The sequence below is a fragment of the Procambarus clarkii genome, chromosome 66 (assembly GCF_040958095.1).
Source record: "Procambarus clarkii isolate CNS0578487 chromosome 66, FALCON_Pclarkii_2.0, whole genome shotgun sequence".
In the NCBI taxonomy this organism is placed as follows: Eukaryota; Metazoa; Arthropoda; class Malacostraca; order Decapoda; family Cambaridae; genus Procambarus; species Procambarus clarkii.
In genome coordinates, this window is record NC_091215.1 from 24301573 (window position 1) to 24325462 (window position 23890).

General features: G+C 45.6%; 1 protein-coding gene across 3 annotated transcripts in view; it reads left to right on the plus strand.

The window, feature by feature from the left end:
- LOC123769278 (Brahma associated protein 170kD) overlaps window positions 1-23890 on the plus strand; it is an 82147-nt gene that overhangs the window by 28763 nt on the left and 29494 nt on the right. For all 3 annotated transcript variants that reach the window (XM_045760370.2, XM_045760371.2, XM_045760372.2), the window contains exons 4-6: window positions 19797-19963; window positions 21896-22114; window positions 22706-23169. In XM_045760370.2, coding sequence (XP_045616326.1) covers window positions 19797-19963; window positions 21896-22114; window positions 22706-23169 — 850 coding nt within the window. The remainder of the gene's footprint in view (window positions 1-19796; window positions 19964-21895; window positions 22115-22705; window positions 23170-23890) is intronic.

Sequence of the window (23890 nt, forward strand, 5' to 3'; positions counted from 1 at the left end):
TTTACATTTCCAAAGAGTAATAAATACTTGCCAGTGTTTGTAATTATTACACTTTGAAAATGGTGAATGTTTTCTTAGGTATATTATGTGCCACGATTTAGGTGTTTGGAGGCGTGAAGATACGGTTGTGTTTATGCTTGGTAGTGAGGGTGAGGTAGACAGACGCCCGGCTGCTGCTGTGGCGGCGGCGGCACCCCTACGCTCCCTGGGTGCTCTGGCCGCCTCCCTCACATGAGAATAGACGGAAGCCGCCTGAATTAGCCTTGTCCTGTTCTGGTCTCCCTCACACAGCCATCCGAGTAGTGTTGCTCACTCAGAGGCGCTAGCTGGCCGGCCAGGGTGTAGAGCCACTTGTTTCCCCCAAGGCTGCGGCACTGGTAACCTTACTTCCGGGGGCGCTCTCCACTGAAGATTGGGGCTACCATCACTCAACTTTGCAGGGTCACTGGTGGGGGGGAGGGGAGGGGAACCGTCATAGGCTGGTCGAAATTGGACTCATTGCTCCATTTAAAGGGGAGACGAATTACAGCCTGGCCGCCTCCATCCAGGCTACTGTTGCAAGGGCTTTTGTCACCAGGTGTTTGGTCGCCAGGCATATATTTTTTTTTCAATAGCAATTTCAATGAGCCCTCGAGGATTCGAACTTTGGCCGCGAGGGTTGCAGTCCAGTACTATAGGCACACAACCTTACCTAGCAGTAAATAGGTACCTGGGATGATGATGATTTAGATTAAGCTACTCAGAATGAAGTTTCCATGTAGCACGGGCTATGGTGAGCCCGTAAGGTACCTAACAGTAAGACAGCTGTTATATGCAGCTTCCTGGGGGGGGGGAGTGGAGAGAGAAAAGGTTAGTTGATTGACAGTTGAGAGGCGGGCCGAAAGCACAACTAGGTGAATACAGCTAAGGATTAATATAAGTTTATACGGATAGCTACTAGCTTACTAGAGCCAAAATTGGCTAGATTTGTACAAATCTGAAACGAATAAAGCCTCATTATATCTTTAACAAATTGAGCGTCTAAATCTTGGAGCTTAAATAACCAGTATTGTCGTCTGGACATTATGGCGGGTGTAGATCAATGTGTGTAAGTAGAGCCTTATTTCCCCCTTGTAATTGTTATTCCCAATGAATCGCTGAGCGAGGTGTTGTGGTGCACGGCGGTGTGCCGTCCAGTGCGCCTCGCACCTGCATAGCTGCTCCAAGTAACAGCCTGTTGGACCAGGTTATCACAAGTTGAGCCTGGCCTCGGGCCGGGCTCGGGGAGTAGAACAACTCTCAGAACCCTCTCCAGGTATGCATATCGCTCGCTCTGGAGTCTTGTGTCGGCGCGGGGGTTAATGGCCGGTTACCTGCGTTGAGCATCTGCATTATGAACCAGCCACATACAACATGGTGCCGAGGCCGGGCTTGGGCAGTAGAAGAATTCCCAGAACCCCATCAAGCGGGTATGGGTAGAAGATCCTTATCCACTTACCCATCCGTCTTGTACAAAGAGGGCACTACACGACCTCTACTCATTCGTCTGGAACAAGGGCAGGGAACAACCCCCACCTATCCGTCTGGATCAAGAAGTACATATGACAGCCCCATCCATCACTGCCCTTCAGTAAAATCAAAGGGCTGCCAGTGTATGGCTGAAAAAGTATAGTGACAAACCTGTGGGTAATGTATTGTATGTTTGAGTTGTATGGGTGGATGTGATGGGGCGTGTGTGTGCATTAGACGCAGTGTAGACAAAATAAGGTAGTGGATGGCCGGGTGTGGGTGGAGGTGGCCGTCAGTACGCGCACACCCACAGTTGGCCAGCTATTGCGTATTGATCCATGCTGCTGGCTGGGTCTCTGCCGTCCTTCCCTCCTCACCCATCTCCCCGCCTTCCTCCCCTCCCTCGTCTACTGTGCCACACCCTCTCCAGCCCCCCACCCCACCACCCTTCACAGCTTGTGTTCCCGTTGATGCTCTGTCGTGGCCCACCTTACTTCAACACTGTGGGTGGGGCGCCGCACCATCACCCACCACGGGTAACAGCCACGCCTTGCAGCTCGTCTTTGTCAGCCAGGTGGACTGAATAATTGATAGCAGGGTTGAAGTTGAGCGGACGTGTGAGAGGTGGCCGGCAAGGCGGAGTTCTCGCTGGCGTCCCCAATACCAGCTGCTGCGTGGCCTCCACCTTCCAGTTGGCTGAGGCACGTGTCCTCGTTCATTTTGAGGCCAGATGGATCAGGTGGGCGGCCCCTCACCTCCTTCCCCACACTGTCACAGCCTGTTTCCCTATTTCATACTCCCCTCCTGACCCTCCTCCAGGGAGCACTGCGATGACGGATAGAAGAGGGCCAAAAAGGTGGGGTTGGGGTAGAGTGGGGGGGGGGGCTGAATGTGAAGGGCAGGTAAAATAAGGGTTAGGGGATTGATGGCGAGAAGGTAAGAGGCAGCTGGGGGAGGGCAGGGTGTGGATGTGGAGCGGGAGAGTCGGATAGGATTGGGGTGTAATGGGGTAGGGTAATTTATGTGAGGGAACGTAAGCAAGTAAGTTATGAAGTGTACTGCGAGTTTGTACTGAGAGAAAGTGGTCTTTTGACCTACGTGTAAAGAGTGTGTGTGTGTGTGTGTGTGTGTGTGTGTGTGTGTGTGTGTGTGTGTGTGTGTGTGTGTGTGTGTGTGTGTGTGTGTGTGTGGTTAGTGTTGCGTGTTTACAAGACCACAGACGCTGCTGGTGTAGGAAGATGCCCGAGAGTACGAGCGGCAGATGGGGGTGTTATCTAAGGTGAGAGGAGGGGGCGGTACACCCTTCTATCACTCTTGCACTGCTCCTTGTCTCTTCTGACACGCACTCCTGTCTAATGTCCCTAGGTAAAGTTACCATGCAAATGAATAGCATATAAGTTTGTCATTTAAACTTGTGTGTGTGTTTACTGTCTGTGCCTTCAGAATCGAGCAATTAGCTCTTGGTCCCCGCCTTTCTAACCTATATTTTTTCCTTTATATTGCCTACAATACTACCTATATTTCTCTTACATGTTAAGAGAGACCCATATAACTACATATATGTAGCTACATATAACCATATATGTAGTCCCATATACCTACATATACACACGTGACTATCCAAGAAACTAGTCAGTTTACTCAATGAAATGTCTTGGTGTGTTTGGGTAGTACTATATATCTTTGCTGGGAAAAGGTTAAAGAGCTGTGGTTGGGATGTGTGTGACAATAGGTAAAGGACAAATTAGACGAGTAGGCAGGTGAGGGTAGTGTGGCATGAACGCGCACTTCAACTTTTTTATTTACTAGAATGTAGGGCTGAAGCCAAGGTTTTGTGTGGGGGAACTATAGCCATTTCTAAGTATTTACCTTTGTGATGGGTTGTGTGGAGGGTGAACCAATAATTTATAGGAGCGTGCACCGGGATTTACTGGAGACCACGCACGCAATAGCTAAGAAATAGGGTAGTGTGTACCAACGCTATGATTTTTAATTTTTTATTTTGCCCCGAGGGGCGAGTTTATTGGGCAGCGCCACTCATCCTGTGAGTGGACATACCGCCATAGTAGCATGTACAACACTCCCCAATAGGAAGAAAACCCCGCTGGGTTGTTCATCCTGTCACTTTTACCCAGATACAGCTGGGATTTGCTTAACTGCCTCAAGTGAACAACTCCTCAAACAAGAAGATTAACATCTATCAACCCTTAAAAGCTTACGTTATCAAGCGGGTGGAAAATGGGGGAATCTTTTAAGAACAGTATCAATATTATGATGAGAATGGAAGAATGATTGACACCACATTCTAAATTATCTTCATGTGACTACACTTGATTTATTATACAATGAGCCGTGGCATGAAAAATGCTCAAATATTGAAGGTAAACTAAGTTAACTAAAGTTAACAATTGGAGGAGACAATAAGCTGTTTGCCCATAACGTGTAAAGTACCGAGAACAGCAAGCTGGACACAAATTGGAAGGACAGCTGAGCTAGAAAAATGTAATAGTATAAGAAAATAGTGAAAGTATGACATCACTAAAACGGTGGTGGTGGTGGGGGAGGGGGTGTATAATGCAATAACTGTGTACATATAATAAGTACAATGACTGCGAGGAGCAGGACTACAACTGGATGTCGCTCCCAGTAAATGCAGCGCAGAGCTCAATCCTGCGAACACATTTACGCTAGTGTACAGTAGTATCCATGCCCCCCCCCCCCACACACCCTCAGCTGTCGTAGGTTGCTCAGCTGCACCTAGGGCTCGACCACTCGCTGATAATTTAAGTACGGTGGTTCGATAGATAGTACCAGATAAAAAGATAACACACTACTTGGGGCCCCTGATAATAATATTAGTTGGTGTGACCTATTACCATTGCTTTGTGATCTTGGTAGCAGAGCTGGGTTGTGTAACTCGACCTGATCATTCTACATGTTCGTCTTCAGCATTTTGCATGTGGGAGGTTGTCCATGCAGAATTTGTTTCATGGTTCAGGATGAAACATCAAGACGATATGTCGGAAAATAGACCCGCTATTGTTTATGGAGTGTGAGGCAGGCAGGCTGGCAGGAACGTGTGGGTTGGTGAGCTTGAGCCAGTGGGGCCCCAGCTGTGATATTTTTATCCATGTCTGCTCTGCCCACCACTTAGCGGGAAGGTGGGGAGGAGTGGAGGGTGACGGGGTGGGTGGTGAGGCTGCTTACAGTAGCCACGTCGGCCATTAACTTATCCCCCACTCCAGGTGTTATCTTAGAGAATTAGAGTGAGCGTTTTGCACCACATTCTTGATCAAGACGCACCCTACATGCCTAAATTTGGTTGCTCTTGTAACAGTTGTAAACCATCCTAGCGCTTCTAGCACATGCTAGTATAGACAGTTTTGTCAAGTCAGGTGTTACTCTTTAACATTCACATGATGGAATTGAAATCCTCTTCAGTCAAAAAGTATAGTAATGGTATCCCCATTACTGTTATAATTTATTGTCAAACGTGTCCTTTCTGACTGAAATCTGAATGTCGTGAAATTTCAACTGGGCTAGCGAAACTACTTTAGTTTTGTGGTGTGAACATGTGGCCTGGCGAAGGATGTAGTTGGTCACTACATCCCCCTTCATCGTTTAATTAACACCCACCTATTCCATATCACTGGCCACTCTTGACGACCCCGTCACCAGCCCACCCATACATCACGATCTTTCCCTGCTACTCCACCCCCACCCCCTCCGTTTCTTTATTCTGGTGTGTGAAGTCATCTCTCGCCCACCCCCACGCTCACACGCGCGCCCACCACCCACCAATAGTTCCATACTGGCCGCAGGACACTCCTCTCAAAACTATGATCTGTGTTTTGTCAAGTTTTCATCACTGCAGATTTTAAGTGGGTTAAAGCGGCAAAAGCTTGAGACCTGAGTTCCACTTCAGTGAAGACCTCCAAGGCAATCTCTCACAAGTCGAGCCTGGCTTCGGGCCGGGCTTGGGGAGTAGAAGAACTCTCAGAACCCCATCAACCAGGTAATCTGGCGCGGTGGGGGTTGAGGTCATTATGACGGCGTGTGGTTTGAGAAGGCATCAAGAGGTCCGTACCTGACGGAGGCTGCGAGTGGACTAGTGTGTGTGGTGCTCGGGAGGCCCTGGCCGTGTGGACTGCCTACTGAGAGCTCGACCTCTCGCTTGTACCGGATGCTGGAGAATCCATATTGGTGGGCGATCTCGTAGTTCCTCGTCCCAAGCTACCACGCTGAATCCCCGACTTTGCCTTCGACTTCGTGTCTCCTCAATATTTTATACTACAGTTGTCTCTCACCGGTATTTAATTTAAATGGTTTAATTTTGGCATCATGTACCATTTCAAACTAATCTGTAAGTGTACATGAAGTACATATTGAATGGAGAAATTTGTTGTGGTTTCATTCAAAATATTGGAGCCTTGTGCTGGCCGCTCCGACGTTCATTCATAAGGACGTAGTGCGCCAGCATTCATGGTAAGCCACAGTCTAGGGCGAGAGTAAGTCGCCTCTTGGCTTGGCTGAACGTTTGAATCAATTTTTGACTCATGAACGTTTTTGTTGTTAGTGGCCCAGCTCGATTCCTGCTAGAATTTAAGACATCCTCGTCCATTTTCATTCGTAATTAGCAAGACTTTGCGTTCAACAATCTGGTCATACGTTAATTGTTACAGATAAGGTGTAACGGTCAGTCTCTCAAACACTTTCTAGCCGAAATTGTGCAGTACACTTTGTTTCGTTCTCGATTCTTTAATCGGGGATTCTGGGTTCGATTCCCTGGCGGATCAGAAAGGTTGGGTACGTTTTCTTTCATCTAATGCGTCTGTTCGCTTAGCAATAAATAGGCATCTTGGAGTTAGGCAAATGAGGTTGTATCATGGGAATGGTCAGTAGTTCGACCTTGGGAGAGGACCTCGATATGCCTTAAGAATATATATACACAGGCTCCCTGTCTGACAAAACTAATTATCATCTCTAGGTAAGCTTGGCCAAACCGACTTGAAGACAGCGTTTCAGTAATTGCTGACTAATTATTGAAACTCTCCAGATAATTTTATACCACGTATTTTTATCCTCGTCAGTAATTAACAACTACAGCTCCATTTCCTTCGCAAATGACTTCCATACCTTCCTGGGAAGGTTGCATGCGTTTGGTTGGTGTCTGAAGAAGTGACTACATTAGCTAGTCAGTGCATTTGTGGCTGAAGCATCAATTACCAGGAGTTTTTTTTGGGTAATTAGGTCTGGCAGAACGAATCCCAGAGGTCTAGTAATGTGCGTGATGACTAGCGCGCACACAGGTGACATGATATATTTAAGTTATTTTGCTATATCTTCTCAAGTTTTCACATCTGTGCTCAAGCTGAATGCTCATTAAACAGCAACAATAACTTGTACAAAGTCGGTTCAAATCCCCTCATTGCTTTATTACCTTCATTGTAATAAATTTGTAATGGCACGTCTTGCGTATCTTATATTTTAATGTAATTTCATTTACAAGTACGCGAAATTAAATTAAATACTTGAGTTTTAATTGCCCGGCGACCTTTAGTTTATCTCGGGGACATGATGACGATGACCTTTGTGCCCTGACAAGGAATGACGGTGGTGGCGGGATGTCCGCATGGCGGGGAGAGATCACGTGAGCGGCCGCTGCTGCCGCTACCAGTAAAGCAAACGTTTCCAGTTGCTCCTCAATGGGTCAGCCAGCCACGGACACCGCTGGTGTGTTCCTTAGCGGGAGGTGTCACGGCCCATTCATGCTGCACTCAGCCCCGCCCGTGACGGTTGTCTTAAGCGTGTTGGCCACGTTGTATCCCCACGTTGTTGACGGTTAAACCACCGTCAGGGTCTGATATTATTAACTAGCTCCACACAGCATCGTGTGTTTGAAGGCGAGTGACCTGTTGTACCCGGTAGATTGATTGATAAAGATTAAGCCACCCAAGAGGTGGCACGGGCATGAATAGCCCGTAAGTGGTACAATCTTTTTTTTTTTTTTCTCAGTATTCTGAGGTTGCATTTAACCATCAAGCTGTTATCGCGGGGGAGGATACTGCTTCACAGTCTTTATGAGGGTGTCCAGCTGCTGGTACCCGGTAGCATCTCTACCTGGTAATATCTTTGGACCAGGCATCTGAGTGGGGCTGTGTGTCATTGTAGGAAAATTTCAATCCTAGCTTATAGTTCTTTGAAGTTGATTGGTGCTGGCTGGGACGTGACACTGCCACCCACGGAATGTTCCTCTTTTCGTTAATTTGTTAACGAAAATGTTACTAACTTGTAAACGAAGGATTTCGAGGAATCTTATTTAATTAAGATAACATTGATGGCTTAGGAATTGTTAGAATCTGAATAGCTGTTTTGAACATTTTTGGTATGAAATGTGAAAGTATTTTTTAGTCACAGTCTACTGGAACAGAGGGAGGGGTGAGTAGAAAGGTGCTGCTGTGTTGTAGAATGGGTTGTGTTCTGTGTTATTGAGGCTAGTGCTCTGGCTCCCACGTCGAGGTGTTGTATATTTAACCTGTTTCATTCAGTTGCACTTGCAAAAGCTGTCGCGACCTCAATATGATAATTACTAGTCAAATAATTTCTCCCTATGCTATTGAACTTAATTGTGCCTGAATATGGGGCAACTTTAGCAGTGAAGCCTTGTTACCTCTGATAAACTTGGCCCGAGGGTGTGTCTTTCAACAGGAACAATGATCATTACCGTTCTTTTGTCATTGATCTTGCCTTTCGAATCGACCAAGAGTACGAATTCAATTAGCGCAGGGTACTTACTCTATTTAATTTTATTTGACATAGCTAGTGGAATCTGAGACTCGGAACCGTCGTCTCCGTTCTTAATTAGTTCTTAACCGTTCTTAATAATGAAAGACTTTCCTTATTAAGACTACGCAATAGCTCGGTTGATAAAGCTTTCGACCTCATACACGTGGTGGGGTCCACGATTCGAGCCTCCTAGATCCCGGTGAGTGGCATGTTTATTTCCACGAAAGTGTGGATGACAATTTATATCACGAAGCAATTGCACATAGGTACAGTAATTTACACATATTCTTAGAATATAACAAATGGGGTTTAGTGTTAAGTAGTAAGTTTCGAGGAAAAATTACAAGTTATGAGTTGCGCGGAAGAACGTGCAGGTTTAACTAATGAACTTAACTGGTTCACGAGGAACAGCAACATGTTTACGATTGCACTCCAATTACCATTACTGGTGTTGCTGTTTAAGATGCAGCTTCTAGGAACAAAAAGTTCCAAGTAGCACGGGCTATGATGAGCCCGTAATCATTACTGAGTTTTGTCATCGTATATATGACGCCGACCATCGTTCACACTTGAGCTTTTAAGGGTGGGTTTTGGAAGCTGTAGTTTTGGCAGCTCTGACGTGCAACTCGATGTCTACCTGAGCCAATGTTGTTTGAGTCTTTTATTTTATTATTTTCTACCACAGACGTGGCCACACATTTACACTGCTAACCAGCATATATACATTTTCGTCTGTCCTCCATGGACAGAGTTAGAGATCTATTGAAACATATAGTTCAGGGATTTACTGAACATTTATTGATGTTTGAGGTATTTGGGGCATTACCTCAAGAGAGCAGGTATTACAGGTTATGGGCAGTACACTGTGTGTGTGGGGGGAAGGGGGGGTTCAGAAAGTTTGAAACCTATAGATGATAATTTTTTAAATTATCATGGGAAAGCGCCAAGCTATTACTACTTTATAGCCCTAGGTAGGGGTTAGGATAAGGATTTGGGATGGGATGGGGGAAGGAATGGTGCCCAACCACTTGGATGGTCGGGGATTGAACGCCGACCTGCATGAAGCAAGACCGTCGCTCTACCATCCAGTCAAAGTGACTGGGTCTGTAGATGAGAAATAAAAGTACTGTATATTTTTTTATGAATTGAATATTTAAGAATATTCTACATTTTTTACTGTTACGTATGGGTTCTAGGACGTTAGTAAATAATATGAACCATTATTATATTTAATGAATATAGTTTGAAGATTAAGACATATATTGTAGCTTCAGCTGCATTTGTCGATTTTTATAAGATCTGATTGGTAGTGTGTTTGGATCTGATCGTGGTGTTAATTTTATAGGATCGGTGGAGGTTGGCCTGTTTACCGTGGTGGTTCTACGCTGCAAAGAATAATGTGATGCGGAGTGGTACAAGGTAGATTTATTGTTGATGGTGGTGTTTGAGGTGGCTCACACGGCTGTTCCCTGGGTTGCTGCCGTGGCCCCCACCGCCAGCTGGTGCAGGCACCGTACACCGCCACCAGCCTAACTCTTCACGGCTCAGGAGACTGTTGGAGGCTGAGGCTAGCATTAACCTCAATTTAATAAGACTATCAAAATTCTCAGATTAGGCAAAATTGTAATTAATTTTGTCAATAAAGATGTTAATAATAATAAGGGTGGTGTCGATGGTCACGCGCTGTAAGGAAATACTGTTTCCTAGAGGGATGTAAGGGAACACCCGCACGTAATGAAGGGGGGAAGGGGGGAAATTCCATGGAGTGATCGCTGTGTTGAAGACGGTGGCTGTGTACACCTTGATCATCTTCGCCCTGGGCACAGTGTGCAGCCAGAGGCACAAGTGTACCGTTTAAACTTGAAAATATAACATACGAACCCTCCACCCTCAATGTTAATTAACGGCATATCTGGAGAGGTGGCAACAGTGGCGGGATGTGATGGTGGTGACGAAGTCGCGCGCGCCGAGGCTCATGGTGTCAGTGACCCCACTGTCTTCTGCCCAATAGCAAAGCAGCGTCTAACAAATCGTGCGTTCTCATTGGTCGGCTTGCGGCAAGTAGAGAGTCCTGCCACCAACCAGAAGTGAGGCGCGGGTTGAGTTGGATTCTCATTGGATAGCAAACCTGACTTTCATGTTCCCCGCCATCATCAGCCCGTATGAAATCCTGCGCCACACACTCCAGCTGTCGCGCACCGTTTTGTGCTAAATATTAGCGAGAAAAAAAATATATTTGGAATATTTCAACCTGAGGTACATCTCTTACACTGGGATGAAAGTGAACTATTATAAAACAATGAGCGGACATGTTCTATGTGCAATGGTCACCTATTTTACCTTGTGGCTGTTGTTTTTTAAGCGGTAGGCTGCACTGGTGTGGCCTCCGCCTCTTGTATTCGTGGGATATTTTGTTGTGGGCGACACCTGCCCCGCGGAGCCACCGTTGCCCAGGTTGCTGGCATCTGCTTATTTCATACACACTTTAGAGTCCAACCTCTTTACGGTTAACTTGCTTATGTACATCTTTGTCATTTAAGTGTTCTACATTTAAGTTTACAAAGAAATAACGTGTATAATTGTTAAAAAATTGTTTCCTACGAGAAGAATATAAAGTATATTAAAGTAGAGAGCCAGGTTCTTGTTAACTAATAGTAGTGGAGGGGTTGCGAGGAGGTGCAGGGGTCGAGGGAAGGTGCACGGTGGGAGGAGACTGTGGGTGACTGGGGGAGGAGAAGGTGGGAGGAGACTGTGGGTGATGGGGGGGGGAAGATGATGAGAGGAGACTGGAGGGGAGATGGTGGGAGGAGACTTAGGGGTGTCGGGGAGAGATATAGTGGAAGGAGGTTGGGGGGGAACTCCCCATCTTGATGGGGAGAAAGAAGGTGGGAGGAGACTTGGGTGTCGGGGGGGGGGGCAGAGTAGGTGTGAGGAGACTTGGGGGTGTCGGGGAGAGAGATGGTGGGAGGTGACTGGGGGGGGGTGACGGGGAGATATGGTGGGAGGAGACTAGGGGGGGACTGGAAGAGGCACGTGTGAGAGGAGGTTGGGATGGTGATATACTTGTTGTCACGAAGTTCGATGTCCACCGTAGTTTGGACGTGGCAGGAGAGTACACAGGAGGTTGTATGACAATTATAAGGCAAATAAGTATCGCATTGATTTTTAATCATTGCCACCTTGCCTTTCTTGCCATGTTTACGAGAGGTAACACTCCTTCGTTAGCAAAACTTCTCTTTCCAATCCTTGCAAAACATAAAAGCGAAGCCCATGAGTTGAAGTTCGACTTGCTAACTCATTAGGTAAACGAGTTAGCACAACACACCCACAACCCCGTGGGATTCCGTGCGCCGTTCATTGGTGCATTGGAACTCTGTGGTCAACGTCCTGCGCTCATGTTACCCCCGCTCAGCTGTATGTTCCTCCCCCCCCCTTCCCCCCCACCTACTTCTCCCGTTCTCTCCAGCACATCCTCGTCGTGGGTGTAGTAGTGTGGATCTTATGGACGTGGTGGAAGTCCCTCACTCTACAACCTCTCTCCCAGCAGCAGCTTATGACTCACGCCAGGTTCGAGGCTCGAGCTCAGTAGGGCGGAGTCCCTTGCGGAGGAGAGACGGTGCCCGAGCGACGCCCTACCTGCTGCAGCCTGCTCTCATTCTTGGGATAATACTGGCTGAGTGAGGGACGGATGTAGCTACAGTATTACCTTTACCTGTCGACTGTGCTCCGTCTCCTTACACTACCATCAGCTGTTACAACCATTAACTTCTGGGGGTGTTGGCTGTGGAAGATAGCGGTTGGTTTAGGTGTTGATGTATACTGCCTAATGCCAATGTTGGTAACAATTTTTGTCGGGAAGAGAGTAAGCAAGGGTCGTGGAGGACGATGCAAAGAAAGGCTTTAAACTTCTCTTGGCATAGTAATTGTAATGTTTTCTTTGGTACTCGCTTAAATATGCTTGCATATTACTCTTGTGGGGTAGACTATACTAATACAGCATGATAGATGTGGTTATGGGGAACTTTACCAATTTCAAGCACTTCCCTTCACTGTAATATTAAATACAGCTGTATAAAAGTTTTTTTTGGGAGGGGGGGGGTAGTACGTAAGTACATTTGGGATGCAATAAAGAACAAATAGGGTGGAAGTAGTATTACACATTCAGTAGCACAGTCGCTCTGGGTAAACTAGCACTAGTTATAGTGACCATAAACAGATCAGTACCACCACTATCTGTTCCAATACTTGTCCAACTCGACTCTACCACCTGCACAACTGTGCACTACCACTATGCACTTGCACCAACACGTCATATTTTTACTTTCGACCAAATAGTTGTGACAATTATTTTCCGTTTGTGAGGATAGGCAGTAATATTTTCAGATGACACACAGCTAATTGCGATTGTAAATACAGAAGAGGACTGCAGACAAATGACTTTCAGCTACAACAATTGGAAGATAACGGTGAGAAAGGAACCTACTCAATAAAAGAAGGGCAACGATAAGAATTTAATTAAGAGAAACAGTTTTGAGTGGACATAATTCGAGCATTAACATCAGTAGCGCAGGATACGTAGCTCCTGTCTGGAATTCGCAACTCGTGAAAAATACAAGTGCATAGGATTGTAACACTGCAGATGACAGGTTAAAGATACTCGATATCACAACTCTTAAGATAATGGACAGAGATGTGATTACTCCTTACAGGATATTAAATTAAGGGTATTAGACGATGTGAACAAGGAGACAGTCAGAACAAGGAGACAGCCAACCCAACCCCAGGGGTTGGGTTGGCTGAGGGAGGCGGAGCCCCAGGGGTTGGGTTGGCTGAGGGAGGAGCCCCAGGGGTTGGGTTGGCTGAGGGAGGCGGAGCCCCAGGGGTTGGGTTGGCTGAGGGAGGAGGAGCCCCAGGGGTTGGGTTGGCTGAGGGAGGAGGAGCCCCAGGGGTTGGGTTGGCTGAGGGAGGAGGAGCCCCAGGGGTTGGGTTGGCTGAGGGAGGCGGAGCCCCAGGGGTTGGGTTGGCTGGGCTGAAGGAGGCGGAGCCCCAGGGGTTGGGTTGGCTGGGCTGAAGGAGGCGGAGCCCCAGGGGTTGGGTTGGCTGGGCTGAAGGAGGCGGAGCCCCAGGGGTTGGGTTGGCTGGGCTGAAGGAGGCGGAGCCCCAGGGGTTGGGTTGGCTGGGCTGAAGGAGGCGGAGCCCCAGGGGTTGGGTTGGCTGGGCTGAAGGAGGCGGAGCCCCAGGGGTTGGGTTGGCTGAGGGAGGCGGAGCCCCAGGGGTTGGGTTGGCTGGGCTGAAGGAGGCGGAGCCCCAGGGGTTGGGTTGGCTGGGCTGAAGGAGGCGGAGCCCCAGGGGTTGGGTTGGCTGGGCTGAAGGAGGCGGAGCCCCAGGGGTTGGGTTGGCTGGGCTGAAGGAGGCGGAGCCCCAGGGGTTGGGTTGGCTGAGGGAGGCGGAGCCCCAGGCGTTGGGTTGATTGAGGGAGGCGGAGCCCCAGGCGTTGGGTTGATTGAGGGAGGCGGAGCCCCAGGCGTTGGGTCGGCTGAGGGAGGCGGAGCCCAGAGCTCTTTAAACCCGAATGGTTTACCGCTGATGTAACCTGGTAGGTCTGCTAAACAAAGGTGTTAATTTTATTTTCGGGGCAATGCATCCTGTTAAGAAAAGGAAAGCGTGCTCGACCAGGCTCCCTCTATACTGTTGCCTTTATATTTTTGCATCTAAATAACACAGCAGTGCGAAATAATTGACCTTAAGATATTCACTTAAGCAACCGGAAAGATTAGGTGTATTTTGTCGATTTGCTTGTATAAAAAATCCCGTTCAAACTTGGAAGCACGCACGTCCATGGTTTCTCTCCGACGTGGATTTAGTGTCCAGTATCTGTTGAAATATTTACCATGTTCCACCGCACATGCTTTAACCAAAACAACGAAAAATTTATAAGGTTGTAGCTTAATTGAGGATTATCTGAAGCTTGTGTGCATTATCAGACAGTTTGGCGACCTTGTGTTTGTGGACACAATTCAAATGTTGTTTTAAGATTCGCTACTTGGAACAAAAGTTCCAAGTTGTGGAGACTTGGAACAAAAGTTCCAAGTAGCACGGGCTATGGTGAGTCCGTTGTGGACTTACCTGACACAGGAACGGGGCTTGTAACTTGCACAATTCAAAGACTAACCTGATCATAGTGAAACTGGTGTAAAGGCTCTTATCTGGACCATGTGAAAGCCAGTGGGTTTTCTAGGGGGCACGAATAAGATACTAGGACCATTGTCAAATTTCATCTTGGCTTAATATCACCTTGACGTGGGACCTAACACCGACATGTAATGGATATTGTGTGGAGTTAGGGTAAGGAGGTACTCGCACCTTCCGTTCCCCCATTACCCCCCTCCCCCCCTCTTCTACATTCAGTGCCACCCTGTTTCTTTCATATGAAATTTTATATTATTTTCATTACCATTTTCCTATTTATTACACTTCCTCAATATTTGCTTTGATGATTGACAAGGCTCTCCCTCTTCGTATGGCCATCTTAATTATCATTAGTGGTTGTACAGTCTATCGACCTAAATTTTATCATAACAATCTTATCTCCGCGTTTGTCTCGCCTCCCTTTCAGTCACTAGTAGCCTAATCTATATCATCTGCACAAACTAATTTGTTTGCTGTTTCAGCTTTCTGAAAAATAAATGACATAATGAAATAAACAATAAAACAATACGGGATGTATATTTTACTACCTTGTGGAGACGCTGAAAAAAATGTGGTTCCAGCGCTGTGCTTCAGTTCTAAATTTATAAAAGATATTCTCTGTTCATAGGTTCCAGTATTATATGGTTCAGTTGCTAGTTGCACTGTAGTCTGATCACGTGACTCGGGCCTTGTGGTCGGTAGGGCCTGGTCATGTGACCAGGATGTCTTGCAGTTTGGGACCCACTCACTGTATCGTGGGGAAACTCTCCTCGAATCTTGGGTTCTTTAGCACTTGAGAAGGTTACAAGGCCTACTAGCCCAAGTGCGTTGTTGTTGTTAGGGGTTGTATCATAAATGAACTAAGACCAGTAGGGTGAGAGGTAATGGAAAAGTTTACAGAGGCACATAATGGATTCAGGAACTGAACCCCAGTACTCATTTAACACAATAAGTTACAGCACTGATGAGCTAGCTATAGACTTGCCTAACCTAACATAAACACCAACATTCTTCACACTTGGCTGGTTTAGCATAGCTTACATGTTAAAAACTGGATTCAGTAACTGAATTCTAATATTCTGTAGGCTAAGCAATTAACATTTGTGTACATAAATGTACATTGCGAGAGGCCCCTATTTGCTTATATTCACAATCTTTGTTTATACCTTATGAAAGGTATTCGCTTCGGTGGCGCGACTTTGCATTTGTTATACTGCATAAGGCCAAATCTACATCACATGGTATTTATCCTGCCATCTTGAAGCTTTTTAGGTTTAAAATTAGGATTTTGTAGTAGTGATAGGAAAGTGTGTGGAAATTATGCAGTGCATTGTGTGTGGAGAGGCGAGCACCTTGAGGCTAGGGTACACTCCACCTGACTCATCTCTTCCTATAAATTAAGGTGCAGGTATGCGGTAGTGTATATGTAAGTTTAATTGTAAGGGTTCAAAACGTTTCTTTAAGTATAATAAGTCAATTGATGTAGTTATTTCTGCATTAGTGACTTTTGTAGCTAACTAATGCAAGGTTATGCGGAGAGCGGCAACCAAGCGATATGTACCTCCTCTTGTGCAGGGTGTTGGTAGTGATGATGATAGAAAACATTGGCGGAAGAAAATGTTAGCGTTAGGCCGCAGTACGTTTAGGAGTGTTCATGTGGGTTTCTTGTGTCCATGGCGGTGGTATAACGCGACGACGTCGGCGGGGGGGATGGGCTGTAGGGCAGGTGTGTGCGCGTTTGTGTGTGTACACGCCTGTGTGCGCGGGGAGGATGTGTGGAGGTTGGCGGGCCGACCTCACGTGTGCGTCTGGGGCCAGGCTGCGGGCGGCCGATCAATACTCCATACTGTACTTTCCTACCACCCTTACTCTTCCGCTTCTTGAGATTCCTTGCTTTATTACACAAATAGTACTCTTGTTTACTCTTAACGATCAGATATGCATCATGTTACTATGTGTGTGTGTGTGTGTGTGTAGAGAATTTGACGTTTGGTAGCATTAAGGCACGAGGAACCCGAGACATGATCCGCTACTTGTACTGGGCGTGATCCCGGCTGGGTACTGTTTACCTGTGATCACATGGCCAGTTAAGGTTGTGTGAGGCACGACCCATCAACACGCCATATACTGCTTCACACACACCTTATCTCTTCGTCTAGACATGACATGCATCATGTCGTCGTCTCGCATAATATCTATTAGCTGATCTTTCAAGGTGCACACACACTGCACATTGGAATGGAGTTCAGAGGTCCTTGTACCATAATTTGCACCAGAACAGACTGCAGTAGAATATCGGGGATAAATCCAATACATCAGAAAAGTGCTACTCCATGTGGGCCCAGACAGTATTTTTTGGCCCTGAAAAGGCAATAGTAACAAATTATTTTAGGAAGAAATTTTTGCAGTAAAACGCCTATTTAACACGAGTATTTTCGAACCTTTCGTATGGTACAAGCTTTGTATGTAAAAGCGCCACCCGATCGAAATGTGCGAGAGACTCGTCCTTGGACGATAATTCTCGCCACCTATCTGTGGGGATGTGACCGCAAGCAGCTATAGTTTGATTGATTATACAACAGTAGGACAGTTACAGCCCCGCTCCTGTGCCAGGTAAGTCCACTACGGTCTCTCCATAGCCCGTGCTACTTTAAAACTTTTGTTCTAAGTAGCTGAATCTAAAACAACAATAATAGTAGGACCAAAAACGTAAACAGCACTGTGGGTGAGAGTCGTCTAGAACGGTGATTGCAAGACAGGTTGGTGTTATTGTGGGGAGTATTGGAGGCAACAGTGGAAGTGAAGGAGAGTCCACCTTTGTTTAACACTGACCTTTTTCTTGCTAGCCATACAATAGATATATACAAGTTTTTTTGTTCTAGGATACATTGTATCTATTCCCCCCAGCTCCCCCTCCCCCTTCTCTCTCCCTCCCCTTCTCTCTCCCTCCCCCTTATCTGTCCCATCCCCTTTTCTCTCCCCCTACCCCCTTTTCTCTCCCCCTCCCCCTTTTCTCTCCCCCTCCCCTTTTTATCTCCCCCTATTCTCTCCCCCTCCCCCTTTTATCTCCCCCTATTCTCTCCCCCTCCCCCTATTCTCTCCCCCTCCCCCTATTCTCTCCCCCCTCCCCCTATTCTCTCCCCCCTCCCCCTATTCTCTCCCCCCTCCCCCTATTCTCTCCCCCCCTCCCCCTATTCTCTCCCCCCCTCCCCCTATTCTCTCCCCCCCTCCCCCTATTCTCTCCCCCCCTCCCCCTATTCTCACCCCCCTCCCCTATTCTCTCCCCCCCTCCCCCTATTCTCTCCCCCCTCCCCCTATTCTCTCCCCCCTCCCCCTATTCTCTCCCCCCTCCCCCTATTCTCTCCCCCCTCCCCTATTCTCTCCCCCCCTCCCCCTATTCTCTCCCCCCCTCCCCCTATTCTCTCCCCCTCCCCCTTTTCTCTCCCCCTCCCCCTTTTATCTCCCCCTATTCTCTCCCCCTCCCCCCTTTTATCTCCCCTATTCTCTCCCCTCCCCCTATTCTCTCCCCTCCCCCTATTCTCTCCCCCTCCCCCTATTCTCTCCCCCTCCCCCTATTCTCTCCCCCTCCCCCTATTCTCTCCCCCTCCCCCTATTCTCTCCCCCTCCCCCTATTCTCTCCCCCCTCCCCCTATTCTCTCCCCCCCTCCCCCTATTCTCTCCCCCTCCCCCTATTCTCTCCCTTCCTCCCCCTATTCTCTCCCCCCTCCCCCTATTCTCTTCCCCCCTCCCCCTATTCTCTTCCCCCCTCCCCCTATTCTCTTCCCCCCTCCCCCTATTCTCTTCCCCCCTCCCCCTATTCTCTCCCCCCCCTCCCCCTATTCTCTCCCCCCCCTCCCCCTATTCTCTCCCCCCCTCCCCCTATTCTCTCCCCCCCTCCCCCTATTCTCTCCCCCCCTCCCCCTATTCTCTCCCCCCCTCCCCCTATTCTCTCCCCCCCTCCCCCTATTCTCTCCCCCCCTCCCCCTATTCTCTCCCCCCCTCCCCCTATTCTCTCTCCCCCCTCCCTCTATTCTCTCCCCCCTCCCCCTATTCTCTCCCCCCCTCCCCCTATTCTCTCCCCCCTCCCCCTATTCTCTCCCCCCTCCCCCTATTCTCTCCCCCTCCCCCTATTCTCTCCCCCTCCCCCTATTCTCTCCCCCTCCCCCTATTCTCTCCCCCTCCCCCTATTCTCTCCCCCCTCCCCCTATTCTCTCCCCCCCTCCCCCTATTCTCTCCCCCCTCCCCCTATTCTCTCCCCCCTCCCCCTATTCTCTCCCCCCCTCCCCCTATTCTCTCCCCCCCTCCCCCTATTCTCTCCCCCCCTCCCCCTATTCGATCCGCCTCCCCCTATTCTCTCCCCCTCCTCCTATTCTCTCCCCCTCACCCCTCCTTTCTCTCCACACCCCCTTCCCCCCTCTCTCCTCCTCCCCCTTTCTCCTCCTCCCCCTCTCTCCCTCACCCCCTCTCACCCTCACCACCACTCTTTTTACACCTTCACCACCACTCTATTTACACCTTCACCACCACTTTACACCTTTACACCTTTACCACTTGGGTAAATACTGGTTCAGTAACAGGGTTGTTGATTTGTGGAACCAATTGCCGCGTAACATTGTGGAGGTGGGGTCCCTCGATTGTTTCAAGCACGGGTTGGACAAGTATATGAGTGGGATTGGGTGGTTATAGAATAGGAGCTGCCTCGTATGGGCCAATAGGCCTTCTGCAGTTACCTTTGTTCTTATGTTCTTATGTTCACTCTATTTACACCTTTCCCCAAACCCTCACACCTAACCCCTCTCACCTTCACACCCCCCCCCCCCCCGTCATCCTCACGCCTCTCTCGTCACCACTCCCCCACCCTCACACCGTCCCTTCTCAGACCCTCACCCCTTCCCTTTCAGATCCTCACCCCTTCCCTTTCAGTCCCTCACCCCTTCCCTTTCAGTCCCTCACCCCTTCCCTTTCACTCTCACCCCTTCCATTTCATATCTTTCCTTTCACCATCACCCCTTCCCTTTCAATAGTTCTAAAGACTGTTTTTCCCATTTCACCTTTTTTTTTTGCAAATTATTGTGTTGATGGAATGATAGTTTTATAGTGTACAGTACTTCATGAATTTATATGTTTTGGTATTTCATTAATTTTGTATTTATGGATGCATTGTTATTGATAGGCTGCCTTTGGGACTTAGATTCTGACAAGGCATTTCTACATAGGAGCTGTGTATGTTTGTGTGTACACGTGCATGTGTTTGTGATTGTGCAGTATACTTGATAAATGTGTGTGAAGTACTATATTGTGACATTACCAGTTTTGTATTTTGTTTTTTGCAGATACCTTGATGCATATGAACGCATTAATTTTCTTGGGGAGGATGGGGAGGAGCGTGGGGCAGAGATGGACGATGGAGAAGACTCCAGACTGATGAGGACCAAACGTGCTATACGGTCTCTTAACACTGTTCCCCTCTGTTACAACCATCAACAGCACAACGTCTTAGGTAAGATCATTACATGCAGTCACTTGCCTGGATGGTATTCACATTCTTATGTACACAACTAAACTTCACTGTTAAGCCAAGATAAAACTGTTCTTACCATTATACTGTAGAAAATTTAAGAATGATCTTACAGCAAAATGCCCATTAGTTAACATTTTTCATTACGTGAATTGTTAATGCTTAAGAGGAATGTGACATGATAATGGAGTAATATAATCTTAGTAGGGTTTTGATATCAAATTGTCATCTATCTGGAATGGTGTGTGTGTGTACTCGGTTGTCTAATTATTATTTGCAGTGAATTTGAGCTGTATCCCACCTGAGAAAATATTTTGTATGCATTCAATGACTTAAGTAGGAGAAAAGGGAGAAAATGTATCGAGATTCAAAGTCTTCTCTTCATAATTTTGTTATGCAATCTGCAGTTTATTTTCCAAAACCATGACATCTATGAAATTGAATACTATTTTCAAACATTCACAATGTTTAAAACATTGTGAATGATTTAAGACTGAAGATATGATGTCAACTTTAACTCTACAATGTTATGAATTTTTGTAGGATGTAATGTAGGAATTTTGTATTATAATAAGCATAGAAAAAGTAGTAGAGCAAAGAACTTTCCTTTTGCTATATTGAACACGACCCCAGCGGCCTCTAGGGTGGCAAGGGGCGTGCTGCTCTCTTCTATTGATTGTCACCCGTGAAGAGGGAGGCTGATGTGTAGAGAGAATACCATAGTTGCTGGTACTCTCATTAACTACTAGTTTGGAGCATGTTTCTTAGTACAGTATGTCACTTCTCAATATATGTAAAAATGTGTATGTATGTATGTGTGTGTATATTTGCGTATGAATGTGTGTATTTACGTATGTGTGTAAATACCTAAGTTGTAATTACACACATTCGAATGATATATTGACGTTAGTACAGTATATGCAATTTTTTTCTCTTGCTCAGTAGGCCAACAATCAATACTGGACGCATCTAGGTCACAATGATCTTTTATTTGTGCTACATCTTTTTACCTAAGGATTTTCATTTCATTTTCTTTTGATAATTATTTGTTAGTAGACAAGATATCTGCCAGAGTAATCTGGCCAGACCAAGTGGACGAAAAGCGATCAAGGCTTGAAAGTGAAGTTTGATGTTCATAAACTAGTATTGTCTTGAAATAAAAAATTAGAGCTCTTGTATGTATTTTAGACTTTGTCAGGAGAGCGGTGGTGTCAGAATCTAAAAAATATTTAGTGGCTAAAATGTTTGATTTAGATTGGGTAGTTTAAAAAAAATCTTGTTTATGGCAAAGGGGAGTACTGTAGTAAATAAATTGTGCATTAGCCTGGATTGTACCTGGATGGGGTTCTGCGAGTTCCTCTTCCCAAACCCGGCCTGGGGACAGGCTTGACTTGAGAGCTTGGTCCAACAGGCTGTTGCTTGGAGTGGCTCGCAGGCCCACATATCAACCACAGCCCAGTTGGTCCGGCACTTTTTGAAGAAAACTATCCAGTTTTCCACTTAAGACATTCACGTTTGTTCTGGCAATAAACCAGAATTGTTCTGGCAGTTATGAATGCTTTATTATTGCAAGAATGTTTTTACAAATTTCAGTAAGTAAAACCCCATTTAAAACACAAATCTGATTTAACATGGATTCTCATGGAATGCATTCCAGCGTAAAATTGTTCTGTAGATTGCGACAAATGTGAACTGTATATGCCTTTTGATGTTGTTTGGCAGATTTTTCTGTTTACAGTGCTGTATATGGTGTCAAATATTGATCTAGATTTTGTATCTAGCAAACTGATGTAATGAATGTCATGTGAACTTAAATAAAGAATACCTGTATTGCTGTTTACAACCACATTGTTATTTTTAATTAATTTATATTGAATTTGCTTGGTAAGTTAATTTTTGTTTAATTTCCACCAGAATCAATCAGAGGTGGCTCTGGGTTATCGGTAGAGGTGTACAGACCTTCACTGTATGACAAGCTGGCACTCTCTCTAATTTCTCCACTGCCAAATGAACATGACTTTGCCTTCAATGTATGCACCATACTGAGCAATGAGGGTCGTCATGTTATGCAGCTTAGCCAGTGTCCTCGCCTAATTGAGCACATGTTGGGTCACACTGGTGTTTATAAGGACTGTAAGTATTATATTGCACTTATCAAGGCACTTTGTTGAATGTTGTATCAAATATTTTGTTATAATAATTGTCAATTTTCCATTAACTTCTTCATTAACCCCCGTCTTAAAAAATTGAATTAATATTTTTATTACCCTATGTTTCACTATGGCATGGGGAGCCAATAACATGTAGATAAAAGGGGAGTATTTAATGAGAGGTCATATGTATTTAAAAATAATGTTCATTTATTCATTGTCAGTCACAATATGTAGCAATATAGATGATCAACCTCCATTAGAGTCTAGCACTTTTTTACAGCATTACACTAATTCATAAGAGAAATGTTTTAGCGCTTGAAGACTTTTACATTGGCCACTGCTAGTGAGGAAAGCTTCTTTTAAGAGGAAGAAGAAAAGTACAGTATGTAATTAATTTAAATTTAGTATTGTATAGGTCAGTCTTTGTAGATTAGTGTGTAAGTACTATAGCTATTATATTTTAATTATTAAAATGTTATTAATAACATTGTAGATAGAAAAACAAGTGTTAATTGTTATTGCAATTTGGTTCTAAGAAGCAGTATTTTTAATTACCCATTTTTTATTTCAGGGGAAACGCAGAAATATTTCCTAAATACATATAAGGAGACCAAAGGAAGAAGTTTGGTCCAGTTTTGGATTGACTCCTTGTGTGATAATAGTGTATTGGACCTCCTCATTCCTGATAGTGTCGATCAGCCGCTGATTATAGAGGAGGAGGAGGAGGAAGTTGATTTATGCAGATTTGGTTTTGCAGGACTTGGTTCTAGTGGTGCTATAGATAGTAAAAATGTGCATAGCTTGAGCAGTGATAGTTTGGCAAATTTTGATGATAAGGAAAATTTTTTATGTGAAGACACTTGTGAACCAACAATATTAAGAGATTCCTGCATTACAAGTGAAACAAATTTAATCTTAGAAAATAGATTTGGTAGTGGGTGTTTTGAACAAATAGCTGAGCCCATATTTCGTAGAATATCCGCAGACTCCATCACACAACTGAAAAAAGAAACCATATCAAAACGACTAAAAAAGGTAAGATTTCATATTAATTTGACTAAAATTGCTAGTGAATTTTCTCCTGGCATTAGTAGGTACAGTATTTCCAACCCATCAAAGTTTTTTTTTTGATGGGTTGGAAAGTATATTTACTTTCATTTAATTTTCTTGTGTGATTTGCAATCTCTCTTTAGAGTTTGAGTATTTTATTTGATGTGGGCTATGCAATTAGGAATGTATTTTAAATAGTTTATCATGTTCTTTAAAAAGTCTTAAAGTACCTGTCTCAACTACAAGAAAATGACAGGCTGAATAACAAGAAGCTTCCAAAGAAGAGATGCCATAAGAATGATGGTACTTAAGATCTAGTGCTATCTAGAATGGAATATTGTTGTACATTATCAGCCCTATTCCAAGCTGAAGAATGTGCAAAGATCATTTACTATCAGAATCTGTTCATTGAAACATACAGTCATTGGGACCACTTGAAAATCTGTCTGTATTCTTTATAGTGAAGAGATATACTGTACATATGGATATAGAACAAAAAAAAATCATCATGGGGCTAGTTCTAGAGTACTAATTTAGTAAATCATCAATACAGTAATTGCATAATTATATATCTACGTCTTTGATACACAGTGTGAAGATGTACAAATACCATACCTTAATTATGGGTAAAAAAAGTATGAGTAGGTTAGATGTGACTGGAAGGGAGATTTTCTTGGCATATTTTGCACTGCTGCATAGGGTGATG